Here is a 20,922-nt window from a genome sequence, read left to right on the forward strand (position 1 = left end):
GTTGGCGGAGGATGTGACCAAGGGGGAAGATGTAGCAGATGAAGAGGAGGGGGCCGAGGACTGAGCCCTGGGGGACCCCTGCGTTACTGGGGAGAGGGTGGATGAGTGACCGGAGAGGGAAATGAACTCTTGCTGTTGGTGAGGTAGGATGTGAGCCAGTCAAGTGCAGAGCCCTCAACACCCAGTTGGCGCATCTGAACACTGTTTTAAAAATCAAGACACTTCGACATCCCTCTGAAAAGTCATTTTCAATCTGATGTAGCTAGTTTGAGCAGCCGCATTTATTCTGTCCTGAGCTCTGATTGGTCCTGCCAAAAGGGAGGAGTTATAATTGAAACCTGCCCTGTCCTTGTTTAAAAGTCTGACAGTTTCACTCTCACAGCGTGGCTCATTTTAAGCAGGAGAAGGTTTAAAGGACCTGATTGGTCCTTTAAACCAGGACCAATCAGAACTCAGGAGAGAACAAATGCTGCTGCTCAAAACATTTTTATAAAATTTAAAATGACTTTAGGATGGAAGTCAAAACCTTCTAAAAGAGTGTCCAGAAGACTAACTTTGAAACCTCTTTCTACCATGGACAGTAGAGACTTTCTGTGTGGAGTTTGCATGTTCTCTCTGCATCTGGTCTGGTTTTCTCTGGCTCATGAATGAAAACAAGAAAGATCTTGAACTAATGCTGCTTCGGGTACTTTTCATTGTGTCTGTAAACATTGCATTCATGCTTGATTTGGTCCAGATTTTATCCTGATTTGGTTCCGATTTTATCCTGATTTGGTCCTGAGTTTGTTCTGATTTTTTACTTGATTTTATCTTTATTTGGTCCTGAGCTTATCCTGATTTGGTCCTGTTTTTACCCAGATTTGGTCCTCATTTCATCTGGATTTTGTCCAGATTTTTACTTTGACTGCAGATGGACCAGATTATATTTAGCTATAACTATAATCTGGTGCAGAACAGCTCTGTTTTTACATTGTCCCTTCAAATATACTCCATTGATTTGGACCTGTTCTAATCCTGGTTTAGTCCTGGTCAAGTCTTGGTTTTGTTTAGGGTTTAGTCCCAGTTCAGTTCCACTTTTGATGTGAACGTAGGTCTAGGTCTAGGCGTGTCTAACCACCCTGCCACTGAACTTTCTTACCTGTCCCAAACGGAAAACTCAAATGAGCCAAGCAGAAATACACAGTTTTGACGCATAAATTCACCATGACAAGCCAGTTCATTACACAGGTTAATCTTTATTAAAATCACGTCCAAACATGAACCCTTCACCAGTGATACAAAATCTGCTTTCAAAACTGCTGTGATTTGGCACAAAAGCAGCAGGAAATACATAAGGATAAAACATCTGATATATCACTCTGCATTCTCTCATTACAAATATAGATTTATAGAAAATAAATATCAAAATACATCTGTGGAATGTTGAGGAACCCGTCATGAAGCCGTTCACTTCATGAGGATCCGGACTTTGGAGTGACTCGAAGTGCCGTGTGCAAATGAGATGATTATATGCAACATTTTATATCTAAACAAGCACTTACAAATATATCTATGAAAGTCAACTGTCACTGCCTCCAAACTTCAATATATATATATATATATATATATATATATATATATATATATATATATATATATATATATATATATATTTGTTTTAACCCTGTAGTAGAACCATTTTGGCAATTATTTTTGGCAGATCTGAAAATTCAGATGTGAGTTGTTATAACTTCCTGAGAACTTCACTGGGGAAATAATGATTTTAATCGACTGTCAAGCAGTCATTTAACCATACAACATATGTTTAATGTTGAGTAGTTTTGTTACGTTTGTTAATGTGGGACACATTAAATGCTCTAATAAACTCTCGTTTTAAGATTCTTTATACACCATTACAGCTGAAAATAGCTTTGCTAATGCTAAAGTTGGTTAGCAGCAGTGCAGAAACTTTGAGCTCACGTCTGAACTTTGAAAACATGGAAGGGAAGATCACTTCATGATTATCCCCTGATGATGTCACAAGACATGAACTAATGAAACTCCAGCTAGGTTTAGAAGATATATTATTACAAAACTTTTAAACCATAATATAATCTAAGACTACAACTGAAGCTTTTTCTACAATAAGACCTTTAACCATGTTTCTTATTGTTTTGAAGTGCACTGCAGTCTGAAGAAGCCTTAGCAGACTGTTATTATTGTTTAGGTGAATTATTATTGTGGAGGTGAATTATGACTTTGTTAAACACTGCACAAAAGTAACACCCACAGGTGGATCACAAAGATGAAAGTCAAAGGTCAGATCCACAATGGGACAGGAGTTTAAAATATCTGAGGTGCTCTGACTATTAATATTAATAAAGGAAGAGAACCTCGGATATGTTTTTCTTCATGTGTTCATATCATGAGAAAGGACAGTGAGTGGTAGTAGTGCAGTTGTATTTAAGCTTGAAACACTCAAAATAAAACTATACAGATGTATTTAATATCTGAAGACATTCAAATTCATTGAGATGATCCTTTTTGCAGTGTCTGGAATATAATGAACAGCTTATGAACTTAGTGCCATGTGATCATGTGATAGTGGTGGTTGTGTGGTCCAGTAGTCGACACACTGTCCATCCTCTGTGTCCACTGTGTCTCCATCAGCACCACCGTCTGACACGAGAAAACATAACAGTTACAGTCAAGACACACAATGTTAGAGAAATATACAAAAAGATATACATCGGAGCACGTAAGAAATGTCTAAAAACAAGCAAAAGAAGAATTCTGTCACTGTTTTGACACTCATCCAAGAAGCTTCTTCATTGACAGAACTCTGGTGAGTCACTGCCTTATATGTGTCTGAAGGGAGGAGCTAACTGCACTAGAACACACTAGTTATTTACAGTCAGGAATATATTACCTTTACTAAACTGTCCCCTGAGTCATACTATGATTATATAAACATCTATCACCAAATTAACACAATGTGATAAGGGATCTTCTCAAAATAGGTTGAAGCTTAAAATACGATTTTTTTTTCCGTCTCTCTCTGGACCCCCTCCCCCCCTCAAAAGACAAAAAAAAAATGTCTGGCTTCACATAAAATTTTACGCGTTGATAAAACAATAGTCAAATCAAATCAAATCAATTTAGTATAGTAGCTTGATAGACCCTGCTCACCCCTAGTGAACATCCCTGAACATCCTTTGGTAAGTTTATATGTAGAAGTTATTAACTCTCCAAATAATGTCACCTGTCGCGCATGTTTCAGGTTTCAATCCACATGGTCCACGGGCCCTAGGGGCCCTACGGTCATTCAACCCAAACTGTGAGATGTCCACATTGAGTCTCAAGAGGATGAGAGAGTGAGAAACTAATGTTTCTTGTCAAAACCTGTAATTGTCAATTGCCTGTTTAGACCTTAGAGGTGATGTCAGAGTGACAGAAGCAGTACACGTGAGAATCTCACGTCTTCTGTGATTGGCCGAAACCTCATGCGGGGTTTGTTTTGTTTCCTTCTTCCGGGCAGTGCGTAGTCACGTTACTAGAGCCAAATCTCTTGATCATTTGCTGCGCCGCGTCTTGCCGCAAAAAAGCTTTTCCAACTTTTCTGCACCAGCCGCATTGGCGCTCCCCGCGCTGGCCACGGTGCGCCGTGCTCGCCGTACGCACCCGCCGTGCTCCACGCACGCACCCGCCGTGCTCTGCGCACGCACCCGCCTCCTAATGTTGTCCTAATGTTCGTTGCTGATAGAGTTTCAAAACAATTACTGCCACAACGATGTATTGAAGCTTCAAAGCAACAAAAAGACGAAATGTAGGTTCAAGACGAAAAATATTACGTCTTTTCAGCTTCAACCCATTTTGAGATGATCCCTAAAGGACCACATGTGTCCAGCTTCTATTTATAGTTTTATATTTAGAACCAAAAACTACAAAGTAAACAGTCACAGTAGTAAGAGTGGAAGTATTAATAAACCTCATAAAGATCATTTCCACATATGATATATTTTCTTATAGTGAGATCAGTTAAATGATCCATGTCCCTCCCTAAACAAAAATAACTAGCCCAAACTACTTTAGACCAAATATATAGAGTGAAGTAATGCTACCAGATGAATGCTCTTTGCTGAGTTAGGACTTACCGGGGCCGGCTCCAGGACACTAGTTTGGCAGGGGTCCCAGTTTGCTGAAGAGTGCGCTGTAAAAACAGAGAGACGTGTTAGTGAGGTGGGCAGCGTGTCTAAACTCTGCATCTAATGAAGCAAACACATGACTGGGCGTTACCTCGGCGGCACGCGGCTGCTCCTCCTCTCTTCAGATCTATGTCCACTGGCTGCTGGGTCATTGGGTCAATAAGCTCAGAGTTATGGCGGGAATGTTGGAATGTTTAGATCTAACAGCCACCAGGATGTGAGGAGAAGTCATTTGGGATCATTACATGCAGAGTTTAACTGGACAGTGGTCGACAGCAGCAGGCTTAGAAAACCGTACCATTTTCACTGGACGATACGATATTTCAAGTAAACGATAACATGTCGATGACGTGGCTCAAGTTCAGTAAAAATTCCAAATGATCTGTCTACTTTTAGAAAATGATTGATTTACATTTTCTATGAGAATGGAACATGGGCACACAGAAAAAATATGAACAAAATATATATTGGATAATTTACAGATATTTGTTTAAAAAATACCCCTTGTTGATTAGCACCGATGTATTGTCCATACCAAACACAGAGAAGGCCTTGGTATGTCTGTTCATTCTGATATTCAAAGTCACAATACACAACATCTCCTGTGAGGACTATGAGGACTCCTGTTTGGTCCAGCGTCAAATCAACACACCTGACAGCCAATCAGAACGCTTGCGGCCCTTGCTGTGATTGGCTGATCCACATAGACTATATGAAAGAATGATTAAAAATAGCTTGTAACTGCTAAAAGGTTTGGCACAGCTATGTTTCTTATGATTCTTTATTGCCCTTGTAAACAAATAAAGGAAAATGTAATCGTTTGGACTCCCACAATGCACCTGGACCCTGATTAGCTCCCCAGACGCTCGAGCGGTTCAGATCTTCATCAGCCGCAGTAAACACAGCTGGACTATAAACCGGCAGTTAGACCCAGATACTATTGACCAACATCCGGCAGAGCCAGACACTTAATGACGGCTTCAACTGAGTCTTTGAACCAGTGACCGTGCGGTTCAAAACCTTTACTACTTCCAATTGCAGTGTTACAACCACATTTGCCCTTGACCATCGTAAAGAAAGATGTGAGATTTGGTCCTGCAGCAAAAAGCTCTGAACGCTGAGCCTGAAAACATGAACGCAGCAAACAAACACTAACAGTGACGGGCTCTGGTGGGACAGAGTTGTAAAGCAAACAATAACTATAATCTTTATTTATTTACATAAAATGTCTGACCAGATGCTCTCAATCTCACTAAGAAACCTTATCTGTTAGCACAACACTGATAGCAACACTGGTCATTTGTTTAAAGTCGTGAGAAAAGCTTCTTCCAACAAGCTGTCACAAGCTTGGACAACGCACTTTGAACTTTCATCAAATACTTTATAATTTGTATAGCATCTTTTTTAGCTTGCTCTTTTTACAGTTTCAAAAATGTCACTTCTTTAAGTGTTTTGTAAGTTTTCGTTGCTTGTTTATGTGGATATTTTTCATGTTTTACTTTGCATTGATTACTTTTAGCACAAGTCAAATAAATGGCAAATAAACTATACTTAGGAAAGGTCAGGAATGTATTTAAAAAGCCACAACAAACCTTTTTGTAGCTTTTAGAATACCAGTAATGATATGCAGGTAAACAGCACTCAGATTGTACTTTACTTTATCGACTATTGACTTTTGAACATTGTTGACATTAGCCCCGAGTTGATATCTGAAGTGGCATTTCCTTGCCGTGCGCACGCACCCGCCTCCTAATGTTGGATAATAAGAGGCTAATTATGAGTGAGCTGACGCGGCGAGGCGGGGGTTGTTTGGCCTGACTGTGCCAGAAATCAACAATGGAGGTTTAACAATGTCACCCGCCAAGCAATTACCATGGAGACGCCAGTAAATACCATACAGAGGAAGAAATAAAGGGAAATAAACATAGATACTGCATTAGGGCTGCAATGATAAACTGACAAAAAGTGATTGACTGCAGTTGTATTTTGATAATTGTAAACATTGTCTGGACTATACAGACTCTTAAACACAAAAACTGCAACACTGTTAAATCAAAATGTTAAAAAATAGATACATTTTTAAAATTTGTCCTCAATAATACACTTTATTTGTAAATATGATCTATCTTGAAGCCTTCAGTCACAATATTTGAACCTTTATTTGGTTGATAATGTATTTAAAGTATCAATGTACAATATCAATGTGTATAGATAATTAATTAGTTAGTTGCTGCCCTAAAACTACAAAAACATAATATTTTTAGGACAAAACCAGGACCAAACAAGTCTAAACACACTGGATACAATCAACCTTGAACCGTGTTTTGTTGAAAAAAAAGTGCAAAAGCCCACTGCCCTTCTGCCCTTGAACGTCCCACAACCTGCACTGGCCCGGGATGCGTTCAAACTCACCTGTAGATGAGGAAACTGGAGATGCCGAAGATGATGAGCGCCAGACCGGAACCCACTGCCACGATTCCCAGCACGGGCAGTTGACCTGAAACAGCAGCAGAGGAGGATGAGTGTCCCTGAACACAGACCTCATAAACCATGACAACAGTTACACAAAACGCTGCAACATTATTGTCATTTGATTGCCATAAATACATGTCCCACTAACGGACTTCTGTGGGGGAAAGCAAGCCATTTATTTCAATGTCGAAGAGCTGCTTTATCACTCAGAGTTCAACAATAGGGATGTCAAGATTATTTTGTTAATTGATAATTGTGTCACAATATAATAGTAAGAACCAAAAGATAATAATTGTGACAATTTTGGCAGTCCCTTTGGAGATTTGTCATGGTTTTTACTCCAGATGCCCTCCAGATACTTGTTCCGTTTTGTCAATCAAACCGTCGTCATGGAGATATCTGTAGATCTGTTTCTCCCTGCTTTGACGTCCTCGCTCGTCCTTCAGATTTTGCAGAGAGCACTTAATGTTTCTGCGACACACACACAGCCGCTCTCCTATTTTCATTTTAGTCTTTTGTTGTTGGTTGTTTTTTTTTTATTTTTCTGTCAGATGGAATTGCACTTTATTAAAAAATGAAATCAATGTTCACATCCAGGACAGTGTTGACAAGAAACCTTTCATTTTAAGATACAAGAGCTCTAAACCTTTAATATGCTTAGTATCTTTAAGGACCATATGCCTACACGTTGTCATTTTCATTCCAGATTTAATACAAGTTTTTATTTAGTCACACTCGTTCATAGTGACACTTCTGAGCTTGTATTACTTTGAGATAAAAGTTATTAATTAAACATGGCATGAAACGGGACTTGTTGCATGAGCATATATTTCGATAAATTAAAAAAAATATATTAAAAAAACGTTCAGGATCCACATCTGAGACATCATGGACACTGAAGCTGCCGTTAATGGCACTTACTGCGTGACTATGACATAACATGATCTTACACAACATCAGTCTTAAAAAGTGACCTTTATTCATCCCTCAGTCTCTCCTTTCACGATCCATCTCCCTATAAGTGCTGAAAGCATTTTAGTCAGCTACATTATTTATCATACTTCATTAACCATTTTAAATTGACAGTTTTCTATCCATCCCCTTTGTCCATCTAGTATTTATCTCTCTATTCCTCCATTCTTCCCCTTCATCCCTCCCGGGTGTGGAGAGCGCAGACCTCCACAAAGCACAACCCATAAACACACAAACATGTCCCGCGGAAGAGGTTCAGCACGACCCAAAATGCCTCCGTCCTCCTTTCCTGACTCTGCATTTTAGGGCGTGTCATTTCCGCGCAGAGACTGTGCAGGACTCAAAGAACAGTCACTTATTGTGAAGAGGAGGACTTTGTGAAGCACGAGAAATAACCAGACTGTGACCGTGAGCCTACAAATGAATGAGAGAATCCTAACGCATTATCATCATTATTGAATGATTTTTATTATTGGTGCTTTTGTTGTTGTTGTTGTATTAGTGTTGCAATTATTAAAATTAAAATTAAAATTGAAATTGAAATTGAAATTGAAATTGAAATTGAAATTGAAATTGAAATTGAAATTGAAATTGAAATTGAAAATTGAAATTGAAATTGAAATTATTATTTTTTTTTGTATGTGCCTCCTGGTTAGCATTTCCTTGTGAGTAATGAGCACTTGGTGTTATGATGAAACTGGTCACATTTCTCCAACAGAATTCATCCCAAACATGTAACTTTGTCATCTTCCATTGTAAAGTACATACATTTTCCCATTCTTCGTCCGTCAAAACCAAAATTAACCCTCTTTTTCCCATTTATTTTTAATATATTAAGTAGATTGGTCCAGATTATGAATGCATTTATATACTTTAGAATCTTAACGCATTTAAGTACGGATTTCATCATCTTTGAATCCTTTCTATACCTTTTTTGGTTGAGTTTTGAAAGTGCCAGTGTCAAGGGATGTCTCGATTATGCGCTGATTACTTAATCGTAAGAATCGTGAGTTATTTCAGTTCAATCTATTCTCCAAAAAAGTCAAGCTATACATGTAAAGTACTTTTTCACCTGTTCATGTGACATTACCCATACTTTATCATTCAGAAAGTTTGATTTTGTAAAGTGAGACTTGTGAAAGTAAGCAAATAAAAGATTCTCCTCACAGTAATTGTCCATTTTTTTTATAACCGGGACACTCTTACAAGTCCAATATTTTCTGTCTGCATCTATATGTAGCAGTGGCTAAATCTGGTGCAAATGATCTTTTCTTTTGTGACATTAATACATTTGCACCTGGTCCCTGACAAATAAAGACTAGACTAAACTGTGAGATTCGAGCCACGACGCCTCAATCTCAGGTTTAATCTGGACAATAAACTCTTCCTCGAGCTGTCAGTGAGCAGTCTTACCGTCGTTACACGCGGGGTCGTCTGAGGAGAACACACACGGCGGGTTGTCCAGAGGAGGTCCACCGCTCGGCCACTGGATCTTCTCTGTCTGCGACCACACAATCTCTTTTATGGTGCCGTTGTAGTAGGCCACTAACTGCAACACAACAGCAACAACAGTTATTACAGATCATGCATTCAGCAGAGATTTTAATCTTCTTTAGACACATTAGCAAAGCATTTCCTGTAGTATAATAAGTGAATAATTCTTAGAAAATATAGAAAGTTATTTAAAAAAAAGCATCGACACAGGTTGTAAAAATATTTTTTTTTAAAGTCTGCTTGTGGTAAACTGACTTTTTAATGGAGGCAATTTCCAAACAATTTGTTCTCATGTCAGGACTTTAAAAGAAAAAAGAGCTTTGTAGATTAGGACGTGCTGAGCGAAATCATGTGGTGTTTTTTTGTGTGCCAAATTAAGTTCAGTAAATGTTCTAAAACTGCAGAAAGAAGTGGAAATCAATAGAATATTTTGAAATATAATTCATTTTGCCCTAGATTATTTCAGGTGTTCCGAATTTTTGGACATATTTCAATACATTTTAGGTGGAAGAGAACCCATCCATCCATCCATCCATCTTCTGCCGCTTTATCCGGGGCCGGGTCGCGGGGGCAGCAGTCTGAGCAGGGACTCCCAGACTTCCTTCTCCCCAGACACTTCCTCTAACTCCTCCGGGGGGATCCCGAGGCGTTCCCAGGCCAGCCGAGAGACATAGTCTCTCCAGCGTGTCCTGGGTCTTCCCCGGGGCCTCTTCCCGGTGGGACATGCCTGAAACACCTCCCGAGGGAGGCGCCCAGGAGGCATCCGGAACAGATGCCCGAGCCACCTCAGCTGGCTCCTCTCGACGTGGAGGAGCAGCGGCTCTACTCCGAGCTCCCCCCGTGTGGCCGAGCTCCTCACCTTATCTCTAAGGGAGCGCCCAGCCACACGGCGGAGGAAACTCATTTCGACCGCTTGTATCTTGTTCTTTCGGTCACTACCCAAAGCTCATGACCATAGGTGAGGGTAGGAACGTAGACCGACCGGTAAATATAGAGCTTTGCCTTTCGGCTCAGCTCCCTCTTCACCACGACAGTCCGATGCAGCGACTGCATCACTGCAGCCGCTGCACCGATCCGCCTGTCGATCTCACGCTCCATCCTTCCCTCACTCGTGAACAAGACCCCGAGATACTTGAACTACTCCACTTGGGGCAAGGACACCCCACCCACCTGGAGAGGGCAAGCCACCTTTTTCCGGTCGAGCACCATGGCCTCGGATTTGGAGGTGCTGATTCTCATCCCAGCCGCTTCACACTCGGCTGCAAACCGTCCCAGTGCATGTTGCAGGTCCGGGTTTGATGGAGCCATCAGGACAACATCGTCTGCAAACAGCAGAGATGGAATCTTGTGGTCCCCAAACCGGACACCCTCCGACCCCTGACTGCACCTAGAAATTCTGTCCATAAAAATTATGAACAGAACCGGTGACAAAGGGCAGCCCTGGCGGAGTCCAACATGCACTGGGAACAGGTCTGACTTACTGCCGGCAATGCGAACACAGCTCCTGCTCCGGTCATACAGGGACCGGACAGCGCTGAGCAGAGGGCCCCGGACCCCGTACTCCCGGAGCACCCCCCAAAGGACACCCCGAGGGACACGGTCGAAAGCCTTCTCCAGATCCACAAAGCACATGTGGACTGGTTGGGCAAACTCCCATGAGCCCTGGAGCACCCGATGGAGGGTATAGAGCTGGTCCAGTGTTCCACGACCGGGACGAAAACTACTCTGCTCCTCCTGAATCCGAGGTTCGACTATCGGTCGGATTCTCCTCTCCAGTACCTTGGAATAGACCTTACCCGGGAGGCTAAGGAGTGTGATCGCTCTGTAGTTGGAACACACCCTCCGGTCCCCCTTCTTGAACAGAGGGACCACCACCCCGGTCTGCCAGTCCAGAGGCACGATCCCCGAACGCCACGCGATGTTGCAGAGACGTGTCAACCAAGACAGTCCTACAACATCCAGATACTTAAGGTACTCAGGGCGGATCTCATCCACCCCCGGAACCCTGCCACCGAGGAGTTTGCGAACAACCTCAGTGACTTCAGCTTGGGTGATGGATGAGCCAGCCTCTGAGTCCCCGGTCTCTACTTCCTCTTCGGAAGACGTGACTGAGGGATTAAGGAGATCCTCAAAGTATTTCTTCCACCGTCCGACGACATCCCCAGTCGAGGTCAGCAGGCCTCCACCCGCACCGTAAACGGTGTTGGTGAGACACTGCTTCCCCCTCCTGAGGCGCCGGACGGTTTGCCAGAATTTCTTTGGTGCCGACCGATAGTCCTCCTCCATGGCCTCCCCGAACTCCTCCCAGGCCCGGGTTTTTGCCTCTGCGACAGCACGAGCCGCGGCTCGCTTGGCCTGCCGATACCCGTCGATGACCTCCGGAGACCTACAAGCCAGAGTGGCCTGATAGGCCTCCTTCTTCAGTCTGACGGCATCCCTTACTTCCGGTGTCCACCACCGGGTTCGGGGGTTGCCGCCACGACAGGCACCGGAGACCTTGCGACCACAGCTCCGAGCAGCCGCATCAACAATGGAGGCGGAGAACATGGTCCACTCGGACTCAATGTCCCCAGCCTCCCCCGGGACATGGGAGAAGCTCTCCCGGAGGTGCGAGTTAAATACCCTACTGACAGAGGGCTCCACTAGACGTTCCCAACAGACCCTCACAATGCGCTTGGGTCTGCCAAGTCTGTCCGGCTTCCTCCTCCGCCAGCGGATCCAACTCACCACCAGGTGGTGATCGGTTGACAACTCTGCCCCTCTCTTCACCCGAGTGTCCAAGACACGCGGCCGGAGGTCAGACACGACAACAAAGTCGATCATTGACCTCCGGCCTAGGGTGTCCTGGTGCCATGTGCACTGATGAACACCCTTGTGCTTGAACATGGTGTTCGTTATGGACAATCCGTGGCTAGCACAGAAGTCCAATAACTGAACACCGCTCGGGTTCAGATCGGGGAAGCCGTTCTTCCCGATCACCCCTCTCCAGGTGTCACTGTCATTGCCCACGTGGGCGTTGAAGTCCCCCAGTAGAACAACGGAGTCCCCGGTCGGTGCACTGTCCAGTACCCCTCCCAAGGACTCCAAGAAGGCCGGGTACTCTGCACTGCTGTTCAGCCCGTAGGCCGCCACAACAGTGAGAGACCTGTCCCCCACCCGAAGGCGGAGGGACGCGACCCTCTCGTTCACTGGGGTAAACTCCAACACGTGGCGGCTGAGCTGAGGGGCTATCAGCAAGCCCACACCAGCCCGCCGCCTCTCCCCGCGGGCAACACCAGAGAAGTGGAGCGTCCAGCCCCTCTCGAGGAGATGGGTTCCAGAGCCCAAACTGTGCGTGGAGGTGAGGCCGACTATATCTAGTCGGTATCGCTCAACCTCCCGCACAAGCTCAGGCTCTTTCCCCCCCAGCGAGGTGACATTCCATGTCCCCAGAGTTAGTCTCTGTGTCTGGAGATCTGGTTGCCGAGGCCCCTGCCGTCGACTGCCGCCCAGATCTCTCTGCACCGGTCCCTTATGGATCCTCCTGCGGGTGGTGGGCCCACGGGAGGGCGGCCCCACGTCGCTCTTTCGGGCTGTGCCCGGCCGGGCCCCGTGGGGTAAGACCCGGCCACCAGGCGCTCGCCATGGAGCACCCATCCCAGGCCTGGCTCCAGGATGGGGCCCCGGTGACGCCGATCCGGGCGACGTAAACTGCCTTGTTCGTGTTGTCATCATAGGGGGCTTCTGAACCGATCTTTGTCTGACCCGTCACCTAGGACCTGTTTGCCTTGGGAGACCCTACCAGGGGCATGAAGCCCCCGACAACATAGCTCCCGGGATCATTCGGGCACTCAAACCCCTCCACCACGTTAAGGTGTCAGTTCAAGGAGAGGTGGAAGAGATTTTTTTTTTTTAAATGTCATTTCAATTTAAATAAATAAATAAATGGTTCTCTGGAAGAGAACCATTTATTTATTTAAATTGAAATGACATTTAAAAAAAATATCAGAAAAGAAGCATATTAACCAAGTAATTAAAAGAATAAAATCTGATCGTTTTTGGAGTTCAGGTTCAGGTTCAGATGACTTTATTGATAGGGACCTAACAATAACCAATATTTTGTGTTATTATATCCTAAAAGTGTCACAATAATATCCTGGCCTGACACAATATATTGAATGATAAACTCCTTTGCTTTGGTTTATTGCAGCAACAGTTAAAAAAAAACTTAGACCATGATCCTTTGCTTTATTTCAGTGCACTTTTATTCAGCACTTTTATTCAGATTATTTTGAATTTAGTTAGACCTATCGTAATAAATATTGAACGGTAAAATTAATAATGTGGTAATATTGCACAGTGAGATTTACATATTGTTACATCCTTATTGGTGGATTTATTTTGTAGCATAAAAACTGCGAGCTGACGTCCGACACAAGAACACTTCACATGTTCCCACTTTCTGTATAAAAGACGCAACTAAATTACAGTGCAGACAATAAGTGAGTAAATACAAAATGTGCAAATAATAAAGACTAAAAATTGATTTTCGTGAAGCAACGTGGCGCAAAACCTGTAACTGTGTGAATCTGTTTACTAAAATAATACAGAAGAATAATTAAAATGCTTTTTTTGCGCTTTCAATTTCCTTTAGATAATAATGTTGGCTGTGAGGTCACACAAACAGAGCAGCCTTAAATCATGACTGCAGCAAACACAAACACACAGACAGTGAGGAGGAGGAGTACAGAGACAGTAAACCCCAGTGTGAGGAGGAGCACAGAGGCAGTAAACCCCAGTGTGAGGAGGAGCACAGAGGCAGTAAACCCTAGTGTGAGGAGGAGTACAGAGACAGTAAACCCCAGTGTGAGGAGGAGCACAGAGGCAGTAATAAACCCCAGTGTGAGGAGGAGCACAGAGGCAGTAATAAACCCCAGTGTGAGGAGGAGCACAGAGGCAGAAAACCCCAGTGTGAGGAGGAGCACAGAGGCAGTAAACCCCAGTGTGAGGAGGAGCACAGAGGCAGTAAACCCCAGTGTGAGGAGGAGCACAGAGGCAGTTAACCCCAGTGTGAGGAGGAGCACAGAGGCAGTAAACCCCAGTGTGAGGAGGAGCACAGAGGCAGTTAACCCCAGTGTGAGGAGGAGCACAGAGGCAGTAAACCCCAGTGTGAGGAGGAGCACAGAGGCAGTAAACCCCAGTGTGAGGAGGACCACAGAGGCAGTAAACCCCAGTGTGAGGAGGAGCACAGAGGCAGTTAACCCCAGTGTGAGGAGGAGCACAGAGGCAGTAAACCCCAGTGTGAGGAGGAGCACAGAGGCCGTAAACCCCAGTGTGAGGAGGAGCACAGAGGCAGTAAACCCCAGTGTGAGGAGGAGCACAGAGGCAGTAAACCCCAGTGTGAGGAGGAGCACAGAGGCAGTAAACCCCAGTGTGAGGAGGACCACAGAGGCAGTAAACCCCAGTGTGAGGAGGAGCACAGAGGCAGTTAACCCCAGTGTGAGGAGGAGCACAGAGGCAGTAAACCCCAGTGTGAGGAGGAGCACAGAGGCCGTAAACCCCAGTGTGAGGAGGAGCACAGAGGCAGTAAACCCCAGTGTGAGGAGGAGCACAGAGGCAGTAACCCCAGTGTGAGGAGGAGCACAGAGGCAGTAAACCCCAGTGTGAGGAGGAGCACAGAGGCAGTAAACCCCAGTGTGAGGACGAGCACAGAGGCCGTAAACCCCAGTGTGAGGAGGAGCACAGAGGCAGTTAACCCCAGTGTGAGGAGGAGCACAGAGGCAGCTTGACAGTTTAAATACCACTTCTGAGGGTCACCAGTACGCGCAGAGAACCCCGAATGCACTACACAACTGAACATCTGTCAGACTCTTGTCCCAGTCTACAGCAGGGGACAAGATGGTGGTCCATTCAAGTCAATGGCGTGTGCTCATTGGCACATGTCGCAAAATAATCTCTTGAGCGCAACAGTAGCGAGCACGCAGATTCCCATACTCTGTTCACCGTAATGTCAAAACTGTAATTTTAGAATCTAAAATTTTAGAAATTGCAAAAGCGGCCACCACTCAATTTGGATCGTGGGCAGAGAGGGTGTGCCTTATACTAGTTAATATAATACATCCATGGTCTACAACAGCTTGTTAATCGCTTCCCACATTGAAAATAAAAACACACTGAAGCTCCGGCAGTTTTTTTTTAACTTTCGGCCCAAAACAAGAGCTGGTGTTAGTCCGTGGTGGTGGTCAGTCCGCGCTGCTGATCTAAAACGAGTGCATCCACCTCATGATGGGACTTAGCTGTTACCGGCAGCAGGAATATGAAAACAGGTCCGTTTGAGATTCAAATCAAGTCCACTCTCCAGCGTACAAACGTTTGATTTGATTGAACGGTTTATTTCGAGCTTATAGCATAGTTTAGAACACATATGGTTTACAGTAATTACATGTTTGCATACACCTATCAACGTACAAGTGCACAGACAGGTTCACATGGAATTGCACATGTACATTTGAATGTCCACTGTATGTCTAAGATTCTTTAATCAGGCCTTAAATCGGGTTTACATGTATTTTGTTTGTTTAAATTGGACTAGGCCACATTTCTCTGGGCTCCAAGAACAATAAGAATTATAAATCACAAAGGCTGAATTTATTACGGCAATATAATGTCAATGGGGTCTCATTGTGTCTAAAAGCTATAAACCCTGTGGTTTAGACCTCTACAAACATATCCTGACTGAAACGCTCTTGTATTAATACATATCTGGGTCTTAACTGTTTGCTATATTGACAACCCGCAGTGGGACGTGACCCATCAAATCTGGACCTGACGCCAAGTGAAGACAACCTTCCTCCAACGCAAAGTTCAGGGCAAAGCCTATATATACTGTGATGGTATTTCTGTAACCAATGCCACTACTTATTCTGCTACTACTACTGCTGCTGCTGCTGCTGCTGCTGCTGCTGCTGCTGCTGCTGCTGCTGCTGCTACTGCTATTGCTTCTGCTACTAGTACTACTACACTCAAGGTTATAGTTTGGATAAGATAACTTCTTTACAGCTGTTATATGGATAGAAAATATTGCACCTTCAATGAACTCAAGAAGAAATTTGGCTTGAATGACTCGGATACATTTCAGTATCTTCAAATTAAGTCCATCATGCAAAGTTATGTAAGCATCATGTTAGCAGATAACGAACCCTTAGATATCAAGTTCAGGGACGCAGTCTCTGGCAATGGAAAGGTATCTAAAATGTATAAATTGTTCTATAAAAAATCTTCTTCTTGCATCTCTAAAGTAATAAAAGCACAAGGGGAGAAAGACTTGGGCATACATTTAACATCAGAACAATGGAAAACTATCCTGAACCGATCAAACAATCTTTCAAAATGTGTCAGGTATAAAATCATACAAATTAAGATTCTGTTCAAATCCTATATCACCCTACATAAACTTAAAAAAATGAATAATGGTGTTACAGATAAATGTTGGCATGGGTGTGGGATGAACGGAACTCTCATCCACTTCCTGTGGCACTTCCCAGAAACACAAACAATTTGGTTAAAAATCAGAGATTCCATCCATCCATCCATTTTCTGCCGCTTATCCGGGGCCGGGTCGCGGGGGCAGCAGTCTGAGCAGGGACTCCCAGACTTCCTTCTCCCCAGACACTTCCTCTAACTCCTCCGGGGGGATCCCGAGGCGTTCCCAGGCCAGCCGAGAGACATAGTCTCTCCAGCGTGTCCTGGGTCTTCCCCGGGGCCTCTTCCCAGTGGGACATGCCTGAAACACCTCCCGAGGGAGGCGCCCAGGAGGCATCCGGAACAGATGCCCGAGCCACCTCAGCTGGCTCCTCTCGACGTGGAGGAGCAGCGGCTCTACTCCGAGCTCCCCCCGTGTGGCCGAGCTCCTCACCTTATCTCTAAGGGAGCGCCCAGCCACACGGCGGAGGAAACTCATTTCGACCGCTTGTATCTTGTTCTTTCGGTCACTACCCAAAGCTCATGACCATAGGTGAGGGTAGGAACGTAGACCGACCGGTAAATATAGAGCTTTGCCTTTCGGCTCAGCTCCCTCTTCACCACAACAGTCCGATGCAGCGACTGCATCACTGCAGCCGCTGCACCGATCCGCCTGTCGATCTCACGCTCCATCCTTCCCTCACTCGTGAACAAGACCCCGAGATACTTGAACTACTCCACTTGGGGCAAGGACACCCCACCCACCTGGAGAGGGCAAGCCACCTTTTTCCGGTCGAGCACCATGGCCTCGGATTTGGAGGTGCTGATTCTCATCCCAGCCGCTTCACACTCGGCTGCAAACCGTCCCAGTGCATGTTGCAGGTCCGGGTTTGATGGAGCCATCAGGACAACATCGTCTGCAAACAGCAGAGATGGAATCTTGTGGTCCCCAAACCGGACACCCTCCGACCCCTGACTGCACCTAGAAATTCTGTCCATAAAAATTATGAACAGAACCGGTGACAAAGGGCAGCCCTGGCGGAGTCCAACATGCACTGGGAACAGGTCTGACTTACTGCCGGCAATGCGAACACAGCTCCTGCTCCGGTCATACAGGGACCGGACAGCCCTGAGCAGAGGGCCCCGGACCCCGTACTCCCGGAGCACCCCCCAAAGGACACCCCGAGGGACACGGTCGAAAGCCTTCTCCAGATCCACAAAGCACATGTGGACTGGTTGGGCAAACTCCCATGAGCCCTGGAGCACCCGATGGAGGGTATAGAGCTGGTCCAGTGTTCCACGACCGGGACGAAAACTACTCTGCTCCTCCTGAATCCGAGGTTCGACTATCGGTCGGATTCTCCTCTCCAGTACCTTGGAATAGACCTTACCCGGGAGGCTAAGGAGTGTGATCGCTCTGTAGTTGGAACACACCCTCCGGTCCCCCTTCTTGAACAGAGGGACCACCACCCCGGTCTGCCAGTCCAGAGGCACGATCCCCGAACGCCACGCGATGTTGCAGAGACGTGTCAACCAAGACAGTCCTACAACATCCAGATACTTAAGGTACTCAGGGCGGATCTCATCCACCCCCGGAGCCCTGCCACCGAGGAGTTTGCGAACAACCTCAGTGACTTCAGCTTGGGTGATGGATGAGCCAGCCTCTGAGTCCCCGGTCTCTACTTCCTCTTCGGAAGACGTGACTGAGGGATTAAGGAGATCCTCAAAGTATTTCTTCCACCGTCCGACGACATCCCCAGTCGAGGTCAGCAGGCCTCCACCCGCACCGTAAACGGTGTTGGTGAGACACTGCTTCCCCCTCCTGAGGCGCCGGACGGTTTGCCAGAATTTCTTTGGTGCCGACCGATAGTCCTCCTCCATGGCCTCCCCGAACTCCTCCCAGGCCCGGGTTTTTGCCTCTGCGACAGCACGAGCCGCGGCTCGCTTGGCCTGCCGATACCCGTCGATGACCTCCGGAGACCTACAAGCCAGAGTGGCCTGATAGGCCTCCTTCTTCAGTCTGACGGCATCCCTTACTTCCGGTGTCCACCACCGGGTTCGGGGGTTGCCGCCACGACAGGCACCGGAGACCTTGCGACCACAGCTCCGAGCAGCCGCATCAACAATGGAGGCGGAGAACATGGTCCACTCGGACTCAATGTCCCCAGCCTCCCCCGGGACATGGGAGAAGCTCTCCCGGAGGTGCGAGTTAAATACCCTACTGACAGAGGGCTCCACTAGACGTTCCCAACAGACCCTCACAATGCGCTTGGGTCTGCCAAGTCTGTCCGGCTTCCTCCTCCGCCAGCGGATCCAACTCACCACCAGGTGGTGATCGGTTGACAACTCTGCCCCTCTCTTCACCCGAGTGTCCAAGACACGCGGCCGGAGGTCAGACACGACAACAAAGTCGATCATTGACCTCCGGCCTAGGGTGTCCTGGTGCCATGTGCACTGATGAACACCCTTGTGCTTGAACATGGTGTTCGTTATGGACAATCCGTGGCTAGCACAGAAGTCCAATAACTGAACACCGCTCGGGTTCAGATCGGGGAAGCCGTTCTTCCCGATCACCCCTCTCCAGGTGTCACTGTCATTGCCCACGTGGGCGTTGAAGTCCCCCAGTAGAACAACGGAGTCCCCGGTCGGTGCACTGTCCAGTACCCCTCCCAAGGACTCCAAGAAGGCCGGGTACTCTGCACTGCTGTTCAGCCCGTAGGCCGCCACAACAGTGAGAGACCTGTCCCCCACCCGAAGGCGGAGGGACGCGACCCTCTCGTTCACTGGGGTAAACTCCAACACGTGGCGGCTGAGCTGAGGGGCTATCAGCAAGCCCACACCAGCCCGCCGCCTCTCCCCGCGGGCAACACCAGAGAAGTGGAGCGTCCAGCCCCTCTCGAGGAGATGGGTTCCAGAGCCCAAACTGTGCGTGGAGGTGAGGCCGACTATATCTAGTCGGTATCGCTCAACCTCCCGCACAAGCTCAGGCTCTTTCCCCCCCAGCGAGGTGACATTCCATGTCCCCAGAGTTAGTCTCTGTGTCTGGAGATCTGGTCGCCGAGGCCCCTGCCGTCGACTGCTGCCCAGATCTCTCTGCACCGGCCCCTTATGGATCCTCCTGCGGGTGGTGGGCCCACGGGAGGGCGGCCCCACGTCGCTCTTTCGGGCTGTGCCCGGCCGGGCCCCGTGGGGTAAGACCCGGCCACCAGGCGCTCGCCATGGAGCACCCATCCCAGGCCTGGCTCCAGGATGGGGCCCCGGTGACGCCGATCCGGGCGACGTAAACTGCCTTGTTCGTGTTGTCATCATAGGGGGCTTCTGAACCGATCTTTGTCTGACCCGTCACCTAGGACCTGTTTGCCTTGGGAGACCCTACCAGGGGCATGAAGCCCCCGACAACATAGCTCCCGGGATCATTCGGGCACTCAAACCCCTCCACCACGTTAAGGTGTCGGTTCAAGGAGAGGTGGAAGAGATTTTTTTTTTTTAAATGTCATTTCAATTTAAATAAATAAATAAATGGTTCTCTGGAAGAGAACCATTTATTTATTTAAATTGAAATGACATTTAAAAAAAATATCAGAAAAGAAGCATATTAACCAAGTAATTAAAAGAATAAAATCTGATCGTTTTTGGAGTTCAGGTTCAGGTTCAGATGACTTTATTGATAGGGACCTAACAATAACCAATATTTTGTGTTATTATATCCTAAAAGTGTCACAATAATATCCTGGCCTGACACAATATATTGAATGATAAACTCCTTTGCTTTGGTTTATTGCAGCAACAGTTAAAAAAAAACTTAGACCATGATCCTTTGCTTTATTTCAGTGCACTTTTATACAGCACTTTTATTCAGATTATTTTGAATTTAGTTAGACCTATCGTAATAAATATTGAACGGTAAAATTAATAATGTGGTAATATTGCACAGTGAGATTTACATATTGTTACATCCTTATTGGTGGATTTATTTTGTAGCATAAAAACTGCGAGCTGACGTCCGACACAAGAACACTTCACATGTTCCCACTTTCTGCATAAAAGACGCAACTAAATTACAGTGCAGACAATAAGTGAGTAAATACAAAATGTGCAAATAATAAAGACTAAAAATTGATTTTCGTGAAGCAACGTGGCGCAAAACCTGTAACTGTGTGAATCTGTTTACTAAAATAATACAGAAGAATAATTAAAATGCTTTTTTTGCGCTTTCAATTTCCTTTAGATAATAATGTTGGCTGTGAGGTCACACAAACAGAGCAGCCTTAAATCATGACTGCAGCAAACACAAACACACAGACAGTGAGGAGGAGGAGTACAGAGACAGTAAACCCCAGTGTGAGGAGGAGCACAGAGA

At 46.0% G+C, this 20,922-nt stretch overlaps 1 protein-coding gene and 1 long non-coding RNA gene across 2 annotated transcripts in view; both read right to left on the reverse strand.

Moving 5' to 3' along the window:
- npr2 (natriuretic peptide receptor 2) overlaps positions 1-20,922 on the reverse strand; it is a 123,163-nt gene that overhangs the window by 67,772 nt on the left and 34,469 nt on the right. The window contains exons 6-7 of the mRNA XM_072453441.1: positions 9,042-9,177; positions 6,597-6,681 (exon numbers count right to left, since the gene is read on the reverse strand). Coding sequence (XP_072309542.1) covers positions 6,597-6,681; positions 9,042-9,177 — 221 coding nt within the window. The remainder of the gene's footprint in view (positions 1-6,596; positions 6,682-9,041; positions 9,178-20,922) is intronic.
- On the reverse strand, positions 2,228-4,456 carry LOC140367110 (uncharacterized). Its single transcript, XR_011928105.1, has 3 exons — positions 4,276-4,456; positions 4,130-4,189; positions 2,228-2,640 (listed from the first exon to the last, which is right to left on the reverse strand). It is a non-coding gene; the product is annotated as an uncharacterized lncRNA (long non-coding RNA).

The sequence above is a fragment of the Eucyclogobius newberryi genome, unplaced genomic scaffold (genome assembly GCF_026437365.1).
Source record: "Eucyclogobius newberryi isolate DKJ021-1_F unplaced genomic scaffold, fEucNew1.0.hap1 SCAF_2, whole genome shotgun sequence".
Lineage (NCBI taxonomy): Eukaryota > Metazoa > Chordata > Actinopteri > Gobiiformes > Gobiidae > Eucyclogobius > Eucyclogobius newberryi.